The 21,937-nt window shown below is 37.2% G+C and overlaps 1 protein-coding gene and 1 long non-coding RNA gene across 2 annotated transcripts in view; both read right to left on the bottom strand.

Moving 5' to 3' along the window:
• Nucleotides 1-116: 116 nt before the first annotated feature.
• itgb3b (integrin beta 3b) lies at nucleotides 117-20,235 on the bottom strand. Its single transcript, XM_051668033.1, has 15 exons — nucleotides 20,023-20,235; nucleotides 19,109-19,194; nucleotides 17,880-18,084; nucleotides 17,147-17,399; nucleotides 15,244-15,406; nucleotides 14,926-15,087; nucleotides 14,718-14,813; nucleotides 14,485-14,574; nucleotides 13,707-13,841; nucleotides 11,646-12,072; nucleotides 7,308-7,530; nucleotides 5,259-5,359; nucleotides 4,999-5,118; nucleotides 3,985-4,151; nucleotides 117-3,445 (listed from the first exon to the last, which is right to left on the bottom strand). The coding sequence occupies exons 1-15, from the start codon at nucleotides 20,099-20,101 to the stop codon at nucleotides 3,377-3,379; spliced, it is 2,376 nt and encodes a 791-aa protein (XP_051523993.1). The 5' UTR covers nucleotides 20,102-20,235; the 3' UTR covers nucleotides 117-3,376.
• Nucleotides 117-21,937, bottom strand: part of LOC127423599 (uncharacterized) — a 419,204-nt gene continuing 397,383 nt past the window's right edge. The window contains exon 2 of the long non-coding RNA XR_007894341.1: nucleotides 117-2,191. This is a non-coding gene — a long non-coding RNA (uncharacterized LOC127423599). The remainder of the gene's footprint in view (nucleotides 2,192-21,937) is intronic.

Below are 21,937 nucleotides of genomic sequence, written 5' to 3'. Positions count from 1 at the left end.
ATAATGTCTATTTTCTAGTGCTTGCTGCCATCTAGTGGAATGAAATAAGACTTTTCAAAGAGAGAGAGAGTGAACAGAACCAGAATTACATGTTTACAAAGTTAGAACAACAGCAATAACAGAAAACATTTTTTTATTATTATTAAACCTTGTTTATCATAAGATTATAAACACATACAATATTATTTATGAATAATTGGAGAATATTTTTTTAATTTGGGTTTTTTTCTGAAAAATGAGACTAATGTTTTGCCATTCGTCCACAGTATGTGTGAATAGTGAGCTTTTAAATTTAAGTGTGTACTAATTAAAGGCGGAAGCCCAAGAATGTACCAGAGTTTGAGGGGTATAAGGCTGTACATGGCCTCGTTATAGATAGGCATATGTTAAAGAATTGTATTACACTTAAGTATATCACAACAAATTTCATAAAAACATTTCTTTCTGAGGAATTCATTTGACAAACATGTGTTCTGTAATTTCTGTCAAACTAATTGTTATTAACGTACTTATGGTTTGACGGTGCAAAAAGATAAAATCCATTTAAAGCCCAAAAGGGGGCACTGTTTCTTACAGGGGCACAACTTTCTTGCAGTTAAACTGAACTGTTGGTTTACTTGTACAGTACTGTTCAAAATTCTTAGGCACATTACATGTTTCCAAAAACATCTGTCTTAAGACATTTTTTATCTTCTGCATTAGTGTTTTAGATTTCCAAATATTCCTTTTGCAAACAGAATATATTAGATGTAGAACAAGGAGTCCTGAAACAGATGTTATGGCCCAGATCTCAAAATCATGGAGTCAGTCTGGGATTACATGAAGCGACAGAAGCAATTGAGACAGCCTAAATACATAGAACTGTGGCAAGTACTCCAAGATGCTTGGAACAACCTTGAAAAACGGTGCGCAAGTGTACCTAGGAGAGTTGGTGCTGTTTAAAAGGCATAGGGTGGTCACACCAAATATGAATTTTTTTTTTTTTTTGCTTTATGTTTACTGCATGGGATTATTTTTGAAAACATCCTCACTTTACAGCATTTTTCATAACTGCCTAAAACTTTTACACACAGTACTGTAAGTCATAAGGCCATTCTTTTATTTTAATAAAACTGCTTTTGTCTATTTTTGGTGTGCGTTTTACAAATATGAAATTTTTATGAAAGAATTCTGCCTTGAATCTTAGATATCAGAACCAATAAACATACACTACTAAATTCTGCATTTAAAGCCAGTGTGATAAAGCTACCTCTAGGATATTGTAGTTTCATTATATTAATATAATAAGAGAACATCTTATAATAAGAACATGTCATAGTCGTGATGAGGGATTCAGTGTTACCACAGGCCATCAGTAGTTGGAAAGATTACTCAGGCTTTTATCATTTACAGTTGTGCTCAAAAGTTTGCATACCCTGGCAGAAATTGTGGAATTTTGGCATTGATTTTGAAAATATGACTGATCGTGCCTTTTATTTAAGGACAGTGATCATATGAAGCCATTTATTATCACATAGTTGTTTGGCTCCTTTTTAAATCATAACGATAACAGAAATCACCCAAATGGCCCTGATCAAAAGTTTACATACCCTTGAATGTTTGGCCTTGTTACAGACACACAAGGTGACACATACAGGTTTAAATGGCAATTAAAGGTTAATTTCCCACACCTGTGGCTTTTTAAATTGCAATTAGTGTCTGTGTATAAATAGTCAATGAGTTTGTTAGCTCTCACGTGGATGCACTGAGCAGGCTAGATACTGAGCCATGGGGAGCAGAAAAGAACTGTCAAAAGACCTGCGTAACAAGGTAATGGAACTTTATAAAGATGGAAAAGGATATAAAACAATATCCAAAGCCTTGAAAATGCCAGTCAGTACTGTTCAATCACGTACTAAGAAGTGGAAAATTCAGGGATCCCTTGATACCAAGCCAAGGTCAGGTAGACCAAGAAAGATTTCAGCCACAACTGCCAGAAGAATTGTTCAGGATACAAAGAAAAACCCACAGGAAACCTCAGGAGAGATACAGGCTGCTCTGGAAAAAGACGGTGTGCTTGTTTCAAGGAGCACAATACAATGATACTTGAACAAAAATGAGCTGCATGGTCGAGTTGCCAGAAAGAAGCCTTTACTGCACCAATGCCACAAAAAAGCCCAGTTACAATATGCCCGACAACACCTTGACACGCCTCACAGCTTCTGGCACACTGTAATTTGGAGTGACGAGACCAAAATAGACCTTTATGGTCACAACCATAAGCGCTATGTTTGGAGAGGGGTCAACAAGGCCTATAGTGAAAAGAATACCATCCCCACAGTGAAGCATGGTGGTGGCTCACTGATGTTTTGGGGGGGTGTGAGCTCTAAAGGCACGGGGAATCTTGTGAAAATGTATGGCAAGATGAATGCAGCATGTTATCAGAAAATACTGGAAGACAATTCTTCTGCACAAAAGCTGTGCATGGCACGCTCTTGTACTTTCCAGCATGACAATGACCCTAAGCACAAGGCCAAGTTGACCCTCCAGTGGTTACAGCAGAAAAAGTTGAAGGTTCTGGAGTGGCCATCATAGGCTCCTGACCTTAATATCATCGAGCCACTCTGGGGAGATCTCAAACGTGCAGTTCATGCAAGACGACCAAAGACTTTGCATGACCTGCAGGCATTTTGCCAAGACGAATGGGCAGCTATACCACCTGCAAGAATTTGGGGCTTCATAGACAACTATTACAAAAGACTGCTGTCATTGATGCTAAAGGGGGCAATACACAGTATTAAGAACTAAGGGTATGAAGACTTTTGAACAGGGGTCATTTCATTCTTTTCTTTGTTGCTATGTTTTGTTTTATGATTGTGCCATTCTGTTATAACCTACAGTTGAATATGAATCCCATAAGAAATAAAAGAAATGTTTTTTGCCTGCTCACTCATGTTTTCTTTAAAAATGGTACATATATTACCAATTCTCCAAGGGTAGGCAAACTTTTGAGCACAACTGTATATCTGACACTCCACAGATATATTAACAAAGTGGGAAGAGTTAGGAAATGGCTTGGCATGTACTGCAGCAGTGAGCAATTATCTCTCAAGGCACTGTACTGACAAATATAGTCTAGTTACAAGCAAATGTAGAGATTATCATTCATCCAGTGACACATAACAGCAAGATTTTCACAGAGAAGTCAGAAACACTTAAGTCATTTTTGACTGTACATATTTACAACAACAAAATGTACAACCCTTTCTTATTGCTTCTCAATTACGAAATGTTTAGAGAGTATTTTAAAAGCTGTAATGCGTTTAAGTGGAACTTTGGAAAGGAAATATTAACATTGTCTGTTGGACCCATTAAGTTCTTCCTCCGCTCACTGTGATCACTCCTTGCCTCGATATGTGATGTTGGTAAATGTTGAGGTAGCACCTTTGTAGAGGGGGTTGTGGCCCTACATGTGAGAATAAAAAAAAGACAGAATTATTCCATGTTATGCAAAAAGTGTTCTGTGTGCATTTGCACCAAGTTGCTTTATGCTTTTCTAGCCTCAACCCTCTCTAAAGTAAGAGTCAGATTACACACATTTTAAAGATAAAAGGTTTTGTGGGGAACTTGTTACTGAGCTTTGGGGATCAGACAGTTCACATGTGGCTAGAGAAGCCCTGTCTCAAGACCTCACCAGGAAAGCCTAATTAGCATTGCCTAATTTAAAGCAAAAGTTCCCCAAGGGTACGGAGGCGTTTCCTTTGTTCTGTAGAGAAAAAACAGCATGCCACTGAAACAATAAAATCATCCTGCCAACATCTATAGTTCACCAAGCAACTTAGACACAGTAATGTGAGCAATTTAAATTAAATTAAAAGGTATACATGGGTGTGGATGTGTTGGTGTTATGAACATACAGTATGTATCCCAAGGTCTTTGATGTCTGATATGCACTGCAGATGTGCAGGAAGTAGATCTTGTATGTATTTTTTGCTGGCCACTAACCGTTTCCCACTTGGCACGTGCCCGCTCCTCCTCGAACTTAGCAAATTCACGCCGATCATGGATGGTGATAAGCAGTTTCCAGATAAGCAGGGCGGCCAGACCCAAGAATAAAATGGCACCAGCTACTGACAGGAGAACCACCAAGATATCAGGGCCTTTAGGGCAGTCTATAGCACACAGGAATGAGGTGTGTGGGTGAGAGATCCAAATGCATAATTTATCATATGAAACATACATGTAAATATTTAACGTCTCTTGTTGATAATTAGTCTCAGAAAACCTTTGACAAAATAGCACAAGGTCTGGTCCATATTGCAGTTAATTTTGTTTAGGAAAAGACTGTCTGACTGACATGTAAAAAGTGACCAACTACAGTTTGTTTTGTCTTAATGTGCAATTTAGGTATATCTGAAATAGTTGATTCAACATACTGTAGGTGTTCAGGTGATGGATGCGTCATCAGACTGAGACTAGTTCATAATCTAATGCTTGTTTTTCATTCAAAGTATTATGTTTTTATTTTTCACAATTTGTTAGCATCTATTAGGCTCTCTTCTCTTTGCTTCCTGTCCCAAGGAGGAATTGCACTGTCAGCGAGTTCCTCAGTAGCTTAGATGTTGTTTATTGCTGTGTTTGTTTTACAAGCTGGGGTGCTCCCTGGGTTCTGGGGATATGTGTCCCACTTTTTAGGTAACTAATAGAGCCCATGTTCCACATGTGGGTCCATTAAAGCACAGCAGCAGACTCTCACTGCAGGTTCCTGAATTTACAGCCTTAACAACCCCCACCCCCACACCCACCCACCCACCCACACTGTAGTGTCCATGTTTCTCTACCCTGACTGACAAGAAACATTTTTGATATCCATGCTGAAAAGACCCTCTTAGACCATGAATTTATGCTAAAAAATGCTGGCTTGGTGCTGGTCTAACTGATCGATGCTGTGGACCTGTGGATCTGCAATACAGCATATGCTGGTGTTTTTCAGCAGTGAGAGCATTAACAGGGTTTTACCTGGCTCCTTAACCACAGATAAGATGGATTTTCCACTGTTGTCTTCATAGTATTGAAACCTCTGCACACAGTCATCCTCATCCTTATAGGTGCAATTCACTGCATTCTTATCATGGAACACTAGTGGGTAAAATACGGGTATAAAAGAAAGCTATAAAGCTGTCATGCCTGGTCAAGAAAATGCAATAAATTATTATTGTTTATTACATTACTACAGTATTTTGTTATTATCTATAACAAATTTAATTTAATAATTGTACCCAGATCATCCACCAGTCTGATTTCATCTCTGCAGATTCGAGTGCAGGTGTCATCATCAAAGAGTTTCCCCCTTTTAAAGTGTTTACACTCTACACAATCCCTACAGCAAAAAAAAAAAAAAAAAAAGAGTTTAAACATAAAACACATAAAAAAATCCCTTCTTTTACTTAAATGCAGATCAGACTTATCAAGGTTATCAATAAACTCATTGGCTATGTTCGTGGAATACAGTGCAGTACACTGCATACTGTCAACAATTTAGTATGTGAAACAGAATGCCTTATACAGTGATAAATGTTTCAAAAAGTAGTATGCTAAATTGCAATCACATGATCTCTTCATGTTGTATGTTTAAAGGTGCACTTGGTAATTTTTTCCTCATTAAAAATGTTTTAATCCTAAATAAATGAATTGTAATTTTGCAATATATTTATCCAATCATAACTACTCACATGAGATGAAGACTTCAGGTCATATCAGTAACCTTATAAAAGCTGTTTTGTTCTACATGGAGAGTGTCCCCTCATGGGGGCTGCCATGTTAGGTTCACATGACCAGCCAATGACTCGCTTAATCTCAGTAACTGTCCTGTTATTTGACACTTTTACTATTGGATTAAATTAATAATGGCTGACTGTGAATACTACATTTCTACAATGGCATGTGAAACGGCATATTGATTTAGAATGATGCTGCATCCAAGCCACTACGTGTCAGTGTATGTCCAAAATTACATAAACACAAAAGTTACTGAGTGCACCTTTAATTTAGAGACTGAGTTACAGTATCATCTATTTAATTTTGTGTGAAAATGTTTTAAAGGATTTAAATGTTTTAAAGGATCCTGTTCACAAAACTCCTCTGAACAATTAATTCATAGGTTGGGTATCACTAATTCTCTCATGGAGAGGGCCAAGAAAAATTCGGGTGGAATTTCAGTGAATCAAGACAAATTTCAGCCTGCTCCTTAAAGAACGTTATGGTATGGCTTTGAATAAAGCAAATACATGGTATGGACCACTTTTATGATACTTTTACATAGCTTTTGCATGTTTTTTGAAGCTCCAGTTCCCATTCATACAGAACATTTATACATACAGCAGAAATAGCATGTGTAGTATGGTAGTATGCAATTCCGAACATTTGCAGTTCGTTTGTATATGCAGTATTACATACTTATGCCGGCAATCAGGGTTGGGGAGTAACAGAATACATGTAAAAGGATTACGTATTTAAAATACAAAATATAAGTAACTGTATTCCACTACAGTTACAATTTAAATCATTGGTAATTAGAATACAGTTACATTCAAAAAGTATTTTGATTACTGAAGAGATTACTTTGCATTTTATTGTCATTTGTTTCATTTAATATTTAGTCCTTTCAGATGGAAAACATTTATACATATAAATGATGTGATACAAAGTGCATTTGAACAGCGGTGAAACACTTTCTTAAGATGTGTTACATTCATACGAGCAGACAGAGAAGTAAGTTTGAAGTAAGTTTGGAGCAGAAGAAATAGAAATAAACCTTGTGTAAATTGTCATCTTTACGCTAAGATAAAATACTATTTCTAGCCATTTTACATGCACAAGTTACCATATTTTTTTTATCAAGAAAATTCACGTTGGATCATAATTTCTTTTTTCTAGTAAGACCTTTGATATTAGAGCAAAAATCTTATTCTTGATAATAATTTTTTTATTGTTTTCCTGTAAAAATATCTAAAAATCCTTAAAATAAGATCAATTATATTTATCTTGTTTTAGAAACAACACTGCGTAAGATATTTAGGTTTTACAGAGAATGTATTTTTAACATGTGTATTTTGTCTTACTGTACTGGCAGAGTTTTTATAGTCAAAACAAGTGAAAAAAATCTCCCAGTGCTGAAGAAGTAATCCAAATTATTTAGAATACGGTACTGACCTTGAGTAATCTAACGAAATACTTTAAAAAATGACATTTTACAGCATGTATTTTGTAATCTGTAGTGGAATACATTTCAAAAGTAACCCTCCCAACCCTGCCGGTAATACACTCACTTCTTTATTGTGCAGGCGTCAGGACAGGTGGGGCATTTGTCGCAGGTGGAGCCGTAGGCCCCAGGCTGAGTGCACTCACAGCTCCCACACACACACTGGCCACGGCCACTGCACAGCAGTCCCAAGCTGGACATACAGGTGTCTGTGCGAGTGGAACAGTTACAGTTCTCCCCCTTCCAGTCTGGATCACACTGGCAAAACCCACAGGAACATGTGCCATGACCTGGAATGGACCATGAGGGGAAAAATATCACGAAGATGGAAACAAGCCAGCAGATGACCAGAGCACAATTCACAAACACATGACTGTAAAAAGTTTAGGTGATGGATGTTTTCTGAAGATGCACTTAGTAATTTCCCCTCATTTACAATGTTTTAGACATGATAATGAATAGCAATCTTGAAAAATAGGTTTAAAATCATGTACACTCACGTGACGAAGACTGTTTTATTTTACATGAAGCGGGTCGCCTGATAGGGACCGCCACGTTGAGATTAAATTATCAGCCGAGTACTGCTCATTTTATCTCTGCAACCCCCGTTACTGGACACTTTCTCTCTCTGAACTCATTTAATCATGTCTGACTATGAATAGCGCATTTCTACATAGGCATCACTACCCAAAAACTATTGTTTTTGCTTGATGCTGCATCCTCACTGATAGGTCATAAACTGAGTGCACTTTTAATTGAACCAAACTAATCTTGACTTTTTGTTGCTAGGGAAAGGTTGTTTGAACCTTGAAAGAAAGCTTTCCAGGTTCCTTGGATGAATAATGTTTAATCCCATAAAGTTCTCTGAAAGTAACTTTCAATGAGGTTAGTTTGAACTCGAGCCCATAAAGTGCCTCATGTAAGGAGTTGTACATTCCTTACATGCATAGAAAAAAATTACTCTTTCCTAAATGTTATGCTGAGGCTTTGCATACTACACAAATTGAATTCCAGCTGGCAATCAAGCATAACGGCTGTCAAAAATGATTTAATCTCTCTTTTTTTAATCACACAGATTTCTAAAAATGGACATCTGGTGCTGTGGAATGTCAGGACTTGCTAAGAGCTTTGATAAGCCTTATATATTTCACTTGAGTTACAATGCTGAGCCCCATTACAAGTGTGGTTTGTAGTTACAGTTACGTGTATAAACACATCTGTGACAGTGCCTATGTTTGCGTAATGCGTAGGAGATTATAATGCCTTATTCCTTTACAAAACAGTGATGATGAGTGATCTGGAATTTTGGCTGACAAATAGAACACTAATGTCTTCTAAATAAAAACCAAAACCAAACGGAAATACTGAAGACAATGGTTAGTCAAATGTAGAAAAAAAGAGCATCATTTTGCATGTAATTACTCTTCCCACAGAAAAACAATACAAAGCTTGCACATCATCCCAAACACAACTTTCTGCCCTCACTGAGCTATTCTTAGTTCAGTGACATCATCAGTCTGTGACAATGCAGAAAGGCATTTTCTGGATAATATTGGACTTCTGTGAATATGCCACTGAGGCCTTAAGGAACCACTTATAGAACTAAAAGAAAAGTTTGTTTGTTGTTACATCCTGTCCTGAAAACTGAAGCTAGTTAAATCTGAAAGACCAAAGCAATAACTAGATTGTTAAAGTTGGACAAGACAAACTTTGATGTTGGTGTGACAAAGCCTTTTTCTGAAAGTTTTTAAAAGATAGATGGACAGATAGTTAAGTAGACCTTCAAATAAAACCTTCAGAAACATAAAAAGATGGACAGATTTTGTATTGTAACCTAAAGACATGATATGGCAGACCTTGTGTGTGTTTGGTTTACATTTGAATTTTTTGAAAGTTGGAGTTTGAATTAACAAGCATTCCGTTGGCCCGTTTAAACATTCTGTCAATGTAAGAGTATGGACCTTTATCACAGTCTGTGTGTCATCACGTCCAGCTCAGAACAGTAGCGTAATCAAACATCCGCCCATGGATGGATGATCAGCAGTTTTTATAAATAAATGAACTTAGATTCACGTGGCAGTAAACATCTACAGTTAAAATTGTTTCTTTGGCTTAACACAACACTTCACCATGTGTGTCATCTTCCACTTTAATGAATAAAAGTATCAAAGCGAGGTAATTATCGGGCAAAGTTTCCCTGGTTTATGAGCTACACGCTGTTCAGGTTTCTCCCAGAGGATTAATGTGTTCAACTCAAGTCCGAAGAGACCACGTTTAAGTCTTTTAATGTTGTTTTTTTCACTATTGCAGCATGTTAATCTCCCATTTGTATTTTAAATATATACAGTTGTAAACACTGTGACATTTTCATCTCTAATATTTAAGGTAATTTGCATTGGTCACTAGCGAATGCTTCCCCAATCATCACACTCAAACTGCAAAGATTTAACTCCACATTTACAACAATTAAACCAGTTATTTTCTGTAATCGGACTCTGGGATGGAAATTGTTTAAATGGATATTATAACATACCTGGAGATTATATTAAAAAGTAAGTACATGAAGCAATGTGATCATTATCATCGCTCATTCCCTGTACAATCTTTACTCGGAATATATAACTGTCAGTGTTGGGTAAGTTACTTAAAAATAGTATTTCTAATTATTAATAATTATATTTCTAATATAATAGTAAATTTCTAATTATTTCTCAACAATTGTAATCAGATTATTTTACTAATTACTTCATTGAAAAAGTAATCACATTACTAATTACGTTACTTTCTAAAATACTTTTCTGCTCAACAAATTCAAAAATAATGTCTATATTTCTTCCTTGTTCATTGTTACACACAAGTCACAAAAATACACTCAGCACCTCACATTTCTCCTTCGCAATGACTCGTTACGGGGCCATAATTAATGTTTTCTACATAAATAATATATTAGAAATAAGTATAACCCTATAATGTACTTAAAAGTAATAAAATTAATTGAAAGTCAGTAACTATGATCTGATTACAAGAATTTAAAATCGAATTTGATAACAGTAACTAATTACTTTGTATTTGGATTGCACCCAACACTGCATACTGTATACCCTTTTCTTGTTCTAATGCTCATTTAATGTGTATATGTACTCTTGTTTGTACTATATTATATTATCCTCTGTGAAGTGCTGCCTACTCATACGTTCTCCTTTAAAATCATAAAATGCATCAAATAACATGACACTGTTTTTCTTTGTTTCATTATCCATGAGTAATTATTGGAAGATGATGTAGGTCTGTTTAGATGAAGTATTTGGAATGAATTGTACATAAAATAGACTATAATAATTCTGCGCTATGGGCACTGCCACTGAGACTGCAGTGGAAGTCGTTTTACGCAACAAAGCGAAGCTTCCACTGTGCAAACGTGAAAGTGTGAGAAAGGGCTATAGAGGTAGTTACAATTGATAGTTTTGGTCTTTCTTTAGGGATTCTGGAAAAACCCTAAATAAGGTCTGTAGAATAACAGTATGTTGTCAATCCAACATAATAAACTTTAAAGGTACACTATGAAATCTTGCAGAATACAGAGATCTGGTTTTGCTTATACAAGAAACCAACCCAGGAGCTTTTAGGAGGTACATAACTTCAAGAGGTGCACTACAGCATTTTGTAATTTTACATAAACTATGCATTTCAACCTAAACGCACCCAGTGGAACATCAGCACATTGTCTAAAGAACAAATACGCAGGTCTCAAAAAGGTCAACACATGGTTTACCCTGCCAAGTCCCCAGAGCATGTTTATTTATAAGAGGAGCTTGTTCTTCGGCTGAACCAAAAGACGTTTTAGTGTTATTGTAGGTAATTCCTTTGAGGTGAAGTGAGCAGGGAACAGGGAATCTAAGTTGTAAATAAAGGCTTTCGAACAAAACAATTTGCTCGGAAAAACACAGGTTATCACACATTTCTACAAAATAATTAGTTGTGAATAACACATGATATATGACACATTCTATAGTCTAATACAATAGTTCTCAACTGGTGAGTCGCAACCCAAGATCTGTTTCATCCTGGGTCACAGGGTCAGCCAAAAAAAAAACGCTTATCAGCTTTTACTGTTAAAATATATTTTGTTGAAAACGTACCTGTCATTTCTTAGAAACTAGGATGATTAACATCCCCACATCCTCAAAAACATGAATAAAAGATTTTTTTAAATGTAAAAGGTAAAAGAAAAAACAAATGACCCAGACCACATTAATTATGGTTGGGTTTCCTTGATAAATATCAAAATCCATTTGTAAATATAAAAGCCTAATTATAAAACACAGAAATGTAATGCACTAAACAGAGTACATGTATTTAAAAAAGGCAAAGAAAGCCTCCCCCCAACTCCGAAATCCTGTCTTACCTGAGCAAAGCTCTCCTTTGTAGCGCAGGCAGCTGAAATCGTCACACTCACACCTCTTTCCCCACACCTTGCCAAAATCGTTATTGTGGCACACACACTGCCCGCACACGCAATCTCCCCGGCCGCTGCATATAACTTTTTCTGGCCCGGTGCAGGCATCCTGCTTGGTTGGGCTGTAGTCACCTTCTTCACACTCACATCTGGGACCCAGTCGCCCTGGGTTGCACAGGCAGATTCCGCACTCGTAGGTGCCATTGCCGTGGTGACAAACGGGACTGTCGGTCTCAGCCTTGGCTTGGCATTTACACTCGCACTCGAAGTTGACTCTGATCTGCAGGGTGTCCTTGAAGCCCACCGGTTTGATGGTAAATGTCTTGCGTTTCTCCTTGGGGCAGCCCCTGGCACGAGCCTCTACACTAAACGACACCTAGAAAAATATTCAAACACCTGTTATAGAGCACAGTTGTTCACAAAAAAATTAATTACTATGACACATTAAAAGTTGCACATCTGAGTTGGCACATTTTGCTCAAATTTGCATATTTTTAGTTCAGTACAAGAACAAAAAAACAACAACACAAATACACTTATTTTTGAACACATTTTGAGTATCAAAAGTAAACGTACTGATCTAATAGGACAGTAGTTCGATATTTTTGGCAATTTTATAAACTCTAAAGTTGTAGAACTTAAATCCAAAATTTTAGGATTTTAGAGTTTATGCTTTGTCATCATGGCAAGGAAGTTATAAAATTGGATATTACTTTACACACAAAAGGCGAGTAAGCAATTTTATCACACTAAAATTATATTAATATGCATATTGTTTATGTCTTGTGGCTATACTTTTGGAATGGTGAGTATTTTATCATTTACGGATTGGTCCCATTCACTTCCCTTCACTATGTGCCTCAATATAACCCAGATTTTTACTTTTAGTTTTTTAAATTTTCTCCCCTTTTTCTCCCCAATTTGGAATGCCCAATTCCCTATGTGCTCTAAATCCTTGTGGTGGCATAGTGGCTCGCCTCAATCCAGGTGGCGGAGGACGAATCTCAATTGCTTCCGCATCTGAGACCGTCAATCCGCGCATCTTATCACGTGGATTGTTGAGCGCGTTACCGCGGAGACATAGCGCGTGTGGAGGCCTCACGCTATTCTCCGTGGCATCCACGCACAACTCACCCCACCGAGAGCGAGATGCACATTATAGCGACCACGACGAGGTTACCCAATGTGACTCTACCCACCCTAGCAACCAGGCCAATTTGGTTGCTTAGGAGAACTGGCTGGAGTCACTCAGCACGCCCTGGATTCGAACTCGTGACTCCAGGGGTGGTAGTCATCATTATTACTCGCTGAGCTACCCAGGCCGCCCCAGATTTGTACTTTTTTAAAAGAGGAGTGACAAGCCGAAATACATTTTTGTGGAAATCAACTTTATGTCACAAATGCTGTCGATTGAGCTCAACATGTGTTGAACCTAGAATAATCCTTTGTCAGAGTAAAAATAATTTGTTAGTGTCCATCATTGCATATATGAGTCTTATCATTCCATTGCTGATAGAGAGTGTGCAGCATAGCATAACATAACATGTGACTGGGTTGGATTGACAGACAGTCTGAACTAACGGCTGGGTAGAGTGAGTCAGACCAGTACAGCAGAGATCAGGAAATAGGCAAGTCTGATGCCAAGACACACTCAGCAAAATGAGTAATGGCACAGTTACACCCACTTGTTCTGCTGTGTGTAAGTGTTTATAGTTAACCATTTAGTAGAAAGAGAGTGAAACCACAAAACTTTATGCAACTAATTTATTATGGGAGGCAGATGATTGCACATTAGAAAGGGTATTTCCTGTTAATCTGTGCTCCTCCTTTTGTGGAATATGTCAAGGCATCAGAATGGGAGTGAGAATTGAACAAAGTGACAGAACTGTTTTGGAATAACCACACTGATTGAGCAATACCAAGAATATATTATAAGGAGATTGAAATAAAACAGAGTATGATCGAATAGGACAGTTGGAGAGAAATAGAGAGAAATAAGGTTATACTGACTGTATCTCCTCTTTTGAGTCCAGAGCAGGATTTTAGCCCAGGGATGACCTCTTCATTGAGACATGTGGCATTAAAGGTCAGACTGAGCTCTTCTGGGACATTCAAGAGCTCCAGTTCAACCTTAGATCGCAGTTTCTGTTAGACAAACACACAAACAGAATGGCAAACAACAGATCAATAACCATATACAGGTTCTTTTGAGTACAAAAGAAATGGAGAGAAGCTTTATAAAGGAATGTTCCAGTGTTCAATAAGTTAAGCTCTATCGACACCATTTATGGGATAATTTTGAATCACACAGAAAATCGTTTTAACTTCTCACTCAGTTAAAAAAATAAAAAATAACTGTAACTGCACTTCGAGGGTTTAAGAGCAGAAATATGAAGCTTGTATTTTTGTAAAAGCACTTACATGAATTCTTTCTTTAAAAATCTGCATTATTTGAGTTATAAAGAGGTCTAAATCATCATTGTAGCGGTGGGAATACTGTTCAAGGTGGATTAACTTCTAATTATTTATTACTAATGTAATTTCTTTGTTTGTTCTGTTCTTATATGTATGCAAAAGTTACATTGTTTACTGTCTTTACATGGACATGACAAGAGCTGAAATATTAGTTATTGTTACTTAGCCCAAACAATTTCAGTAAATGATTTTCTAACACTTGTCTCAGGAAACATGTATAATGTTTAAGTCTAAATTCAAAACAGTGTTTATTTTAATGTTTATTGTTTTTTTGTTGAACTCGTAACAATCCTTTAAGTAAATGTAACATTACAGCATATGCATCCTGGATCAACTGGATCACATTATGTGAGTCCTCAGATAGAATGCCCACTGCAGTACCAGGGATCAACTCACTGTAGTTCTACAACAGATAAAGAGAGGGAGAGAAAGGAAAGAGAGAGCAAGAGAGATCAGAAAATAAGAGGGGACATAAAATCTTTAAAATTGTCCAATGTTATATCAAACATTTACCATATTGATAGTAACACTGAATATAATTTTTACCTTATAGAGTGATTCCACATGGCTGGTCACAGCAAATATCAGATTTATATTGTTCTCTGACATTTTCTCTGTGATTAATGCCAGGGATGGGTAGTCCTGGTGAATTGCAAAAGAAATTTTTTTCCATCAGTATGAAAGCAATATAGATTCAATTTAGATACTGTAGACTTACAGTGTGTCTAAAGTTAAAGAGATATGATATCACTACCAAAGTTGTAGACATGTTGTAGATGTTGTCTGTGCCCAAATAGCATTGGCCATCATTGGGTCGCACAATGCCCGCCAGGCGCCCATCCAGTGCCACGTGTGTCTTGGCATCAGTGGTAAAAACAAGCAAGTGAGATGCACCTGGCCTCCAACCAATTTTATCCTAGGAGAATGAATGAAGAAATAAAAAAATTGTCAAATATGAGAGGTCAAAGTAACAGCAGGTCAAAAATAGCCTCTATCACTCCTTGAGAAGTATTTGTATTCAGTAAAGTATGAGCCATCTGTCTTTCCATTTAGCTTGTTTAGAACCTCCAACCTTGCACACAGCTGCCTGTATGATGGCGTCAAAGCCTCCCTCTGGGGCATCCCTGTTCCGAGACACCTTTTGTTTCTTCACCTCCTCTGTAAAGCGGTTTACCTCTTCTGTCAGAGACAGAACATGTCTGTAGCCAAACTGAGGCTGGCATTTGTATGGGATTCTATCACATGAGAGAATAGAAGAATTGTTTACATGTTGAAAGTAGAGGTAGACCGATATATCTGTTTTATTGGTGCCGATAGTTGCTTTTTGGAACTATTGGTTATCGACAAAAATCTATGCTGATAGTTTTTATTTATTTATTTGTTCCTCTGATAATTAAATTTTTTTAATTGAAGCAAGGGCATGCAAAGAAAAATGCGACTATTTGGAAATATATCGTCAGCAAATAGCTGCATATTGTACAGGCTATAAAAATCTTAGTTTGGTAAATATTAAAAATAGAGCATTGTAACGGAGCCTAGTCTCTGTCATTTCAAAATAAGAGTCCCCGTGTGTTTCAGGATTGTTTAGTGTTAAAAGTCCTACATTATGTACCCAATATATTTTTTTCATCTGATTATTATTGGGATTTTGGTTGAAAAATAAACTACATCTGGGATTATTCATTTTGTACTCTGGCCTCTATGTCTGTGCTGACTAAGAATATGTTGTAACATTCTATTAATCGATCTTATAAAATATTGGCCGATTAATCTGTTATCACCCTTTTACACCACCTTAGTTATCAGGATCAGCAAAATCAATTATGATCAAATGACCAGCTGAATACTACTCTAATGTTATTGGACACTTTCACATATGGATTAAATTAATCATGTCTCACTGTGAATAGTTAATTTCTAAAATGGCATGGGTAACTGAAAACTATTACATTTGAATTATGCTGCATTTTTGCCACTAGGTATCAGTGTACGTCCAAGATGACATAAATAAAAAAATTACTGAGTGCACCTTTTTAACAGTTAAAATAACAACAAAAAAAATGGATACATTTGCCAGTAGCCAATGCTAAGTTACATATTAAGGCTTAATTTTTGAGTAGGTTATGTATTCAATAAGTGTATTTTGTCCTGTGGCACTAGCAGATTTTTACACTTTTTCTTTTTTCATTTTTTATTTTTTATTTTTTTTTTGCATAAAGTGAAAAGCAAGTGAACATATCTGCCACACCAAATACACATACAGTATATTCAAGATACATTCTATGAAAACACATCTTAAATGGATGGTTCCCCTAAAACAAAAAAATATTTTACTCTTTTGTCATCTTTTAATCATTCTGTAAATCATTTACACAGACTTTCTTTCAGTCACCATAAACTTTCATTGTATGAAAAAAATGATGCAATGAAAGTGAATGGTGACTGAGGCTAACATTCTGAGGGTAAATGATGATAGAATTCTCATTTTTGGGGCGAACTATCCCTTTTATATCTAACACAGTTTTGCTTATTAGGTAAAAGTATCTTGTTTTAAGGATCTTTAGATATTTTAACTGAAAAACAAAGCAAAGTTATAAATATGATTTTATCCTGTGTGGAAAAGCGAATAAAGGAAAAGAAACAGGTTGCTACTATTACTGCTGTAACCATGAAATAATGCCAAAGCTGGTGGTGAGTGTTTGTCATTCACTAAAGCTTTGCTGGGGTAAATGAGTCACAACATTCAGTGATGAGCTGTAGAAAACAGCTTACAATGTAATATATATTTTGGACATAACTCAGCATAAAGGATGGCAAATGAAGACACTTTAACCATAATAGCAGGGTGTCTAAATATGTAATATCAGATTCTGTTAGCCAACATACACAACACCCTCTCACAACATTGTAATTAACACACATCATCTTTAATGTTTATGTTTAGTGTGTAAATATATGTCTTTGTCATCACTCACGAGTAGCAGGGATTTAACACAGCCTCTGGAGGGGAGATGAACATGTATGGGGACACTGGTTTATCCACGAAAGCCCCAAAACCCATGCGCAGATTACTGGTGGTTTTGCTCATTTCTTCAGCCAAGCCCCGCCCCAGTCTTCGTAATTGAGATAAGTCATCATTCATGGAGAAGGACAGGTCCATCAGATAATACAAGTCCACAGGGTAATCCTCCACTTGCCGGACTTTCAGTGTAAAAACCTGAGAATCATCTGTTGGAGTCCAAAATAACAATACAGTCCAATGAGACCCCATTTAAAGACCCTGTATTGACAGTTCCTATTGAAACAGGAAATTTGAGTGGGATATATCAAAAGGCTTGTCACTTTTTTTTGTAAATAGCCAATAAGCTTTAGTTAGGTCACAGATATGAACATGATTTGCAATTTCCTAGTTGGTTTCAAGTGGTATTAGAGGAAATTACATTCTCATTCTGGAGGCATTTAATTGGACAAAAATCTGTGTAGTGCATGATGAGTCATCAATATTTTTGGTCCATTGATCCGGAAGAGAAGAAAATTAAATTTTAAATGTGTATATATGGCATATGCTAAAGGTTTTTTGTCAACTTTTAGGAGAACACCAAGAAATGGATGGCTTGACATGAACTGAAAGCCACAAAACTAAAATTTTGATTTTGGTCACTACTTCTGCATTCAGTTATCTTCTATCTTTTGCGTTTATGACCTCACCAGGTCTCAGAGAGATGTGCAACATCTGAGGTTGGATCTGGGTGACATCGGTGGTGGATCCCGAGGCCTTGTCACTAAGAGGTTTGTCTTCTATTACAGTCATTTTGCTGATGGGATGCTCCAAAGCTCCTCTCCTGCATCCTGCCTCTATCAGGTTCTTCTTTAGGTCACATCGTGAGGAGCCGGGTACATCTTGTCCAAAATCCTGTAAAGCAATTGCCAAAAGATACAGTTTCCAATACTGGTCCAGGGCATCAGGCTGTACGTGTACAGTAAAAGTGAAGTAATGTCTGTGCCACTAGCAACACCAAACAATTTTTAATCACTCCTCCTGTCTTCCATTGCTCGATACAACAAGTAGTCCTGCCCCACACTCACGCCATCGATTGAGCCAATGCTGATATGTCAGAACACTCAACAAATAGATTGCAATTCTGTTTGGTACCACTAGTAGTGTGGAAATTACCCATTTCACATTTTAAAGGTCCTTGCTTGTTTTTCTTCAATGGCACAAATAAGGAAACAGCACTGATTTTACTTCCTGAACATCTACTGTAAAAGCCCTAACACATGATTCACACTTGTAGCATTTGAAATAACAAAAAACAATGGAAGCCAAAGGCATATTTGCTACCTTTTCCTCTTTTCTTTCGATAAGGATAAAATCACTGATCTGGACAATTGCACAGAGCTTGCACACATTAAAAACATTTTGACTGTTTATAAAAGACAGCCACTTAAAATGTCAATGTCTTTTCTGGAAACCACATGGAGGATGGTAATGGTAAGTCAAACCATAGTTTTTACCAAAGACCAAACTCATAGACAAACCAAGTATGTAGCTCTCAAGGGAAGCCTCATTCATATTGTAAACAAGCTGCAAAATAATGCTTGACATGAAACTAGACAAAACAGTTCCAGAGGTTAGTTCAGAATCCAGTTCCTTGATCTAGAGGTGAGTCAGTCTGGAATTTCAGTCTGATCAAATGCAGCCTTTTGAATTTTCATGCCAAGATCTGATCTGATTGGTATATAACTATACCATTGATATATAAAAAAGTAAATTAATTTTACTAATACATTTCTGAGACATGCAATACTTTTACCCCTGAGATCAAAATCCTGATTTTACTATCAATCTTACTCTCCACTCCATCCAGGAATTTTAGTAATAAAATCTTTAGTAAAGATGTTGAAGCCAAGTCATTAAACATTGTAGAGCACCATACCTCTTGAAAGCACCAGGCACAGGAAGGATGCACTGCCAGGCACTGCCGACATGTACTGGCCCCTCGAGAAGTACAGATATTGGAGCCTGATAGAGAAAGAGGAAAGTGAATATATTTGATCTCCAATTTAATTTGTAATGTAATTAAAAAATGTGTTGTCTCTATTAATAGGGGAATAAAAGGATCAGTTGGGATCAACATGAACAGGATGGTGTTCCCTCTGAAAGACACCAGACAAAGAATTTCATATAGTAGGAACAAATGTGGATGTAACAGTTTCAAGCAAACAAGCAAGAAAAAAGAAAGGATAGATAGATAGACAGAGACAGACAGACAGACAGACAGACCGACAGACAGACAGACGGACGGACAGATAGACAGACAGACAGATAGATAGACGGACATACAGCAGACAGACAGACAGGTAGATAGATAGACAGATAGATAGATAGACAGACAGACAGACAGACAGACAGACAGACAGACAGACCGACCGACCGACCGACCGACCGACGGACGGACGGACGGACATACAGACAGACAGACAGACAGACAGACAGGTAGGTAGATAGATAGATAGATAGATAGATAGATAGATAGATAGATAGATAGATAGATAGATAGACAGATAGATAGATAGACTGAAAGAAAGACTCTCCTTAAACTAAACAATTCAAAGTGTGTTATGAAATGAATGACAATCAAAATGCTTTATTTTAAAGTCAATGGTCAAAGAAGCGTTCACAGTTCATCCTCTCTGTCTTAAACCACAGCATCACATCAAACATAATAAATAGCATTAATCCGATATATCAGGAAAGTCAGAAAATTTGTTACAGACACAACTATAAAAGGTTCACAGATATGTCCAATAAAACGGAAAATAAATAAATAAATAAAAATAGGGCACATACCTAGTCCTACATCTGTTAGGAACAGAATTAGACAGTAAATCCATAAAATGAAGTCGAGTTTGTGTAAAGTTTTTTCCATTTCTGAAAACAGCTCATATAGGCGTTGAACGCACTCTGCTAACTTTACTAGTCCTCTCTGCCGGTCTGTCCTCTCCTCCCTTCTCCAGCATAGACATCAGAGCACCACCAAATATAGAGTAAATTGTGGCAAAAGTGAGTTTATTTTCCGAGAGAGAGAGAGAGAGTGAGAGAGAGAGAGAGAGAGAGAGAGAGAGAGAGAGAGAGAGAGAGAGAGAGAGAGAGAGAGGGGTGGGTGGGGGGTTAGAGGAGTGGCTGACTTCATGAACATGCCCTTCTTATGGTTACTTTAAAAAAAAAAAATCACAACGTTTAAAACATCCTATTTCGACCTAATCGGAAAATTAAATCTACAAAATTACGACGTAGATTAGCCCTCTATTATGTATCTATTATGACTACTATTCTTTATTTTTCTTTTCCTAAAGTCCGCATGCCACCACGGACTTTAAAACTAACAAATCAGACAAATGAAATGTGTTCAGTTTTTCAGACAAACTTCCCATGAAAGGTTACATAGAATATGGAAATGAATGGAAAACTATGTTCTTATTCATTCAATATTATCAATATTAATAAAATCATTTAGCTTATTTTCCATTTGATCTGCCAGTCAAGTTATGGATAATTCAGGACATCATAAATATCATCACAGTCTTCTGCTAAACATTTTTTTTCTCTCTTCAGATCTACAGTTCTGTTTACTTTACATGTAACATACATGCATACAGGGGCTCCTAATGTTATCCTCGGCCCATCCACCGAGCACGAGCTCCTGTATCACATCAGACGCCATTATGCTCCCTCTAGTGGCTGTTGTTTCACTCTGAATTTACTGTTGTGCACAGCCAGAGTTTTCGGTCTGCTGACCGCACAGCGAAACTGATCAAGAAATTGTATGATCCGAAATTTTCTTCTGCCCGCACCAAATCTGAGGCTGTCATATGCACTTTTGTGCAGCTGGACTATCAGAAATTACTGCAGCATGGTAACACACGTTTCCTCTCTTTTGGTCCAGCTCTTGAAAGAATACTACACATTTTCAATGGTCTGCGTGCATACTTTCTTTCTCAAGAAAAATGCCCAGAGTTTCAAAGAAACATTTTCAGCGATCTTTGCACTAAATTTTGGATTGGCTTCACACTCAAGCAAACAGCCACTTTGAACTGTGCACTAGAGATAGTAGAGCAAGACCACATATCTTCCACAGAAGTGGCTTTGCACATTCATGACCTGAGAAAAGTCTTGCAGGCCAGGCTGGAGGAATCTTTCATACCATCTGACAATAAAACGCAGTTGGATGCCCTGGCTGAAGCTGGTGGCATGCGAGCGGATGATTTCTTTTGTGCAGTGAGAAACTTTTATTCAGTATCGTTGGATTACCTCCAAAATTGGAGCCACTCATTGGAGAACACAGATAAACTTGAGTGGGCCCTACTGAGAGACATCCCAGAGTGGAAAGACATTCAGAGCAGCCTCGAACACTTCTACTCCATGAATCCCCACTCTGTTTGATTGACAAAACCACGCTCTTTGATTAGTGGGCTTGAGTGAAAAACATTGTCACTCGTAGCATCACTGAGTGGAACATGAACAAGATGGCCGTGTCTGAGAGATGGACAGATGTTTTTCATCAGCTGGAGAGCAACATCATCAAATTTGGAGTCTTAGCCAAGGTCTTGGAGTTTGTTTTATGCCTGCCTGGGACATCTGCATCTGTGGAGCGTGTGTTCTCATTAATGAACGCAGCATGGATAAATCTCGACTCAGTGTAACAGTCATGAAGGCAATGCTTTTCGTATGCCTTAATTTTGGACTGGACTGCTCTGCATTCTAC

The sequence above is a fragment of the Myxocyprinus asiaticus genome, chromosome 32, assembly GCF_019703515.2.
Source record: "Myxocyprinus asiaticus isolate MX2 ecotype Aquarium Trade chromosome 32, UBuf_Myxa_2, whole genome shotgun sequence".
Lineage (NCBI taxonomy): Eukaryota > Metazoa > Chordata > Actinopteri > Cypriniformes > Catostomidae > Myxocyprinus > Myxocyprinus asiaticus.
This window is presented reverse-complemented; position numbering and strand designations above follow the sequence as displayed.

Bases quoted from the DNA above. Each gene is read 5' to 3' on its own strand.
- itgb3b (XM_051668033.1), bottom strand. From the start codon at position 20,101: ATGGAAAAAACTTTACACAAACTCGACTTCATTTTATGGATTTACTGT. The intron at 13,842-14,484 runs GTAATGTTACAT...TTTGTCTAACAG, and splicing joins TGATCCAGGATGCATATGCT to AAACTGCGATCTAAGGTTGA. The intron at 12,073-13,706 runs GTCAGTATAACC...ATATTTTTCTAG, and splicing joins GACTCAAAAGAGGAGATACA to GTGTCGTTTAGTGTAGAGGC.